Source organism: Tympanuchus pallidicinctus, unplaced genomic scaffold (assembly GCF_026119805.1).
Source record: "Tympanuchus pallidicinctus isolate F22 unplaced genomic scaffold, pur_lepc_1.0 scaffold8, whole genome shotgun sequence".
In the NCBI taxonomy this organism is placed as follows: Eukaryota; Metazoa; Chordata; class Aves; order Galliformes; family Phasianidae; genus Tympanuchus; species Tympanuchus pallidicinctus.
The window spans coordinates 9,866,624-9,869,931 of record NW_026294802.1 but is presented as its reverse complement, the minus strand read 5'-3'; the positions used below and the strand labels follow the sequence as shown (position 1 = coordinate 9,869,931).

The 3,308-nt window shown below is 42.5% G+C and overlaps 1 protein-coding gene across 1 annotated transcript; it reads left to right on the top strand.

Moving 5' to 3' along the window:
* The first annotated feature begins 31 nt into the window (after positions 1 to 31).
* LOC128073665 (protein BRAWNIN) lies at positions 32 to 1,508 on the top strand. The gene is made up of 2 exons (XM_052668777.1): positions 32 to 177; positions 600 to 1,508. The coding sequence occupies exons 1-2, from the start codon at positions 70 to 72 to the stop codon at positions 693 to 695; spliced, it is 204 nt and encodes a 67-aa protein (XP_052524737.1). The 5' UTR covers positions 32 to 69; the 3' UTR covers positions 696 to 1,508.
* The last annotated feature ends 1,800 nt before the right edge of the window (positions 1,509 to 3,308 follow it).

Genomic DNA, 3,308 nt, shown 5'->3' with positions numbered 1-3,308 from the left:
TTGCGCGTGGGCGGCCCGGAAGGGTGACGCATTTCCGGCGCGCCACTTGATGGGAGGCGGTAGGCCGCCATGCCCGCGGGTGTGCCCTGGTCCACTTACCTGAAGACGCTGGCTGCCAGCATGCTGGCCATGTTCGCAGGAGCCGAGGTGGTGCACCGGTACTACCGGCCTGACCTCGTAAGTGCTGCCGTAAACTAAATAATTTATAAAAGGTAACGGAACCTCTCTTTCTGTCACCAAGATGAAAAAAACCTTGTCAGAAATTTCAGCTGGTGCCTTGAAGGTACGCTGCGCGTCGTATCGAGTGGCCAAGGGCAGCTTTGTGCCTTTAAACAAACCTCTTTCTCCTCCTCTAATTCAAAGCGTGCTTTGAAATTTGAAGTCAGATTTCGAAAAGACAGTAGGTAGGTGTTGAAGTTTTGTTTGTAAAAATTAGTATGGTCTGGGAGATGCAATGACAGCTGGACTCGGTGATCTCTGGAGGTCCCTTCCAACCCCTACAATCCTGTCTTTCTGTGATAATGCTGTCTCTTGCAGTGTTTTTGTGATGGCAGTTTTTCTTCTTCCACAACAGTGACATCTTTCTCTGTTTTTAACAGAGTATACCTGAAATACCTCCTAAGCCTGGAGAGCTGAGAACAGAGCTGCTGGGTCTGAAAGCAAGGTCAAAACAAGCTGAAACATCACAGCATTGACGGCAGTTTGCTTTTTGTGTTTTGAGAACTACTTAGGTTGCTCCAAAAGTAATGCTTATTTATTTCCATGGAAACAATAACTGATACAAAAAGCACTTTAAGAGTATGTGAGCAAATTCCAAGCTACAAAAATGTCTCTCCACATAGTTGCCACCATTAGTCAATTTGTGTGCATGAACAGATGGAGGCACTCTTCATTTCATGGTGTAACAGTTGTGCGTGGCCATTGGGAATGCAGCTTGTCGTTCATGTTGCCATCGCTACTGCTGAAACACAGCACCCACTGCCTCACTGTGCTGACATCCACTGGTTGGTCTCCATAACAAGCATTGATGAATGTCACTGAGTGCATTTTTTTTCCACCTGGAGGAATTCAGTGATGCACCTTTGCTTCATTCATACTTCCACATCAGATGCCATTGCCAGATTGTCCCTTCTGCTGTCCTCTGTTATACGGCAACGAAATGTAACAAGAACGCTGACAAGAAGGTTCAAGCTCTACTGCTATACCACCAACATCCCCCTCTGACATCATGGACCAACATAATGGCACAGGAGGCATTACTTTTGGAGCAGCTCGTATAGGACAGCTAGAACATTTGGTCAATTCTCTCAACTGCAGAAGTCCATACGTGAAATAATGAAGCTTTTCTTCTTTCTTGAAAGCAGAATTATATGCAGTATATGCTAAAAACAAACAAATACTGTTAAAAGTGTAATATGTTGTATACCAAAATATGTATGATTAATTTTGATTTGCAGTATAAATATTCTTCGGAATAAAAAATGTGAACTTGTGCTTGGCCAATTCTACAGGAGTTTGAAGCTTTTAAGCTGATGTCTTGATTTCAGCTGGGATAATCTTCCTGCTAGCTGCTATGGTGCTGTGTTTTGGACTCAAGATGAGAATAATGCTGGTAACAGTTGCTGAGTAGTGCTTATTGCATCAGGTCTAGGACATTTTGGCTTTTCCTGCTGCACTGCCAGCAAGAGGCTGGGAGTGCATGAGAGGACATGGCCAGAACAGCTGCCCCAACTGTCCAAAGTGTTAGTGTTCAGTTTCTCAGGAAGGTGTTACACATGCTGGGTCTTGCTCTGATGGAAGTGGCTGAATAGTTCACTGCAAATGAAGCCCTTATTTTGCTTTCATACACAACTTTAGCTAGTAAATGCTTTTACATCAATCTATGAGTTTCTTTGCTTCTACCTTTCCGATTCCCTTCCCCCATCTCACTGAGGGGTTGTGAGTGAGCAGCTGCACTGTGCTGAGCATTAAACCACAAGAGCTGATTAGCAAGGAGAACAAGTTAAGCCTATGGAAAAGTCAAGTTCTATAGCCAAGCATAAAGTCCTATTTGTTCTTCTGTAGTAGAACTCCACTGAACTGTTGGCATTTCCCACCTCTGTAGACTACAGCTCAGTTGTGTTCAGCGTAATCTAGAATGTAATACAGAAAAATGTTACCATGATTTTCTAAACATGAGTTTCTTTACTAAGAGCACACAGGCCTCCTAATATTGGTTAACTGCCACAGCAGCAGCTGCATTAGCTCTGTATTACTGACAGAAGGTCTGTTTTGAGCTAAGGTTGTTTCAGTTAAAACTGAGTACACATTTACAGATTACACTAAAATTATATGTATGTACTCCATTATGTATTATGGCTGCTTTTGATAGCCATGAATATTCAGAACTCTGAAACAGCAAGAACAGGCTTACTGTTCAGTCCTCACAGTCTCTCCACAAAGTTCTTACACTCAGAACTAAAAAAAAAAAAAAAAAAAAAAAAAGTACAAACTGAACATGTTATAAAGAGGGTGCACCCACCCCCTTTTGAATGGCTCACAGTAGAAGGGGGAGGTTGGGGATTGCTTTCCCATGGGAAAGGTACCTAACCAAGGCACAGGGTCATTTGCAGTTCTCACTGAGGTTGGACTTGGGAAAGAAAAATCACAGGCTGACTGCTGACCCATGTGGCTAGGAGGCAAAAAGTTCGTTAACAGCTTTTGACACAGTACCTAGTTCTTTATAGCACAAGATCTACAGCTGTTGCAAGCGTTTTAATGTCTATTCCAGCTGTGAAGCATATGGTATTTTACATATGCTTGTGTAAGGTGGGATCTGTTTTCCTAATGAAAGAAGCTTGATGTATAGTTCTTCCCTGTCACACAGCTGTTTGCAGCTAATGATCCAGAAAAGCAGCTGAAGAAGGATACTTATTCTCTTCCCCCTTGGAGTTCATCCTGCAGCCCATGCTACACATCACTAGAGCAGTTATCTTCATCAATGAAAATAGCATAAAGAAGGTACTAATTCTATCTCACACACCGAGTTCAAGTAAAATCAATCTAGAGGAAAACATTTTACTAAGCTCAGTTGCAGTGGTACTTCTTTCACTGCACCTAAACAAAGGCAAAGAAGAGACTGACGCTGCTCACCTCAGCACATTTGACAACAAAGGAACAGTTTATTGAAGAAAATGAGGCAGTTCAACAGTATTTTGTTGCTATTCTAGCTAACAGCATTTTCAGTTATCCCTTTAAAGAATGAGGATTTACTAAGCCTTACCCTGAGTTACACTGTCAGAATATTACCTCCATCGTTATGCCACTGC

Bases quoted from the DNA above. Each gene is read 5' to 3' on its own strand.
- LOC128073665 (XM_052668777.1), top strand. From the start codon at position 70: ATGCCCGCGGGTGTGCCCTGGTCCACTTACCTGAAGACGCTGGCTGCC. The intron at 178-599 runs GTAAGTGCTGCC...TGTTTTTAACAG, and splicing joins GGTACTACCGGCCTGACCTC to AGTATACCTGAAATACCTCC.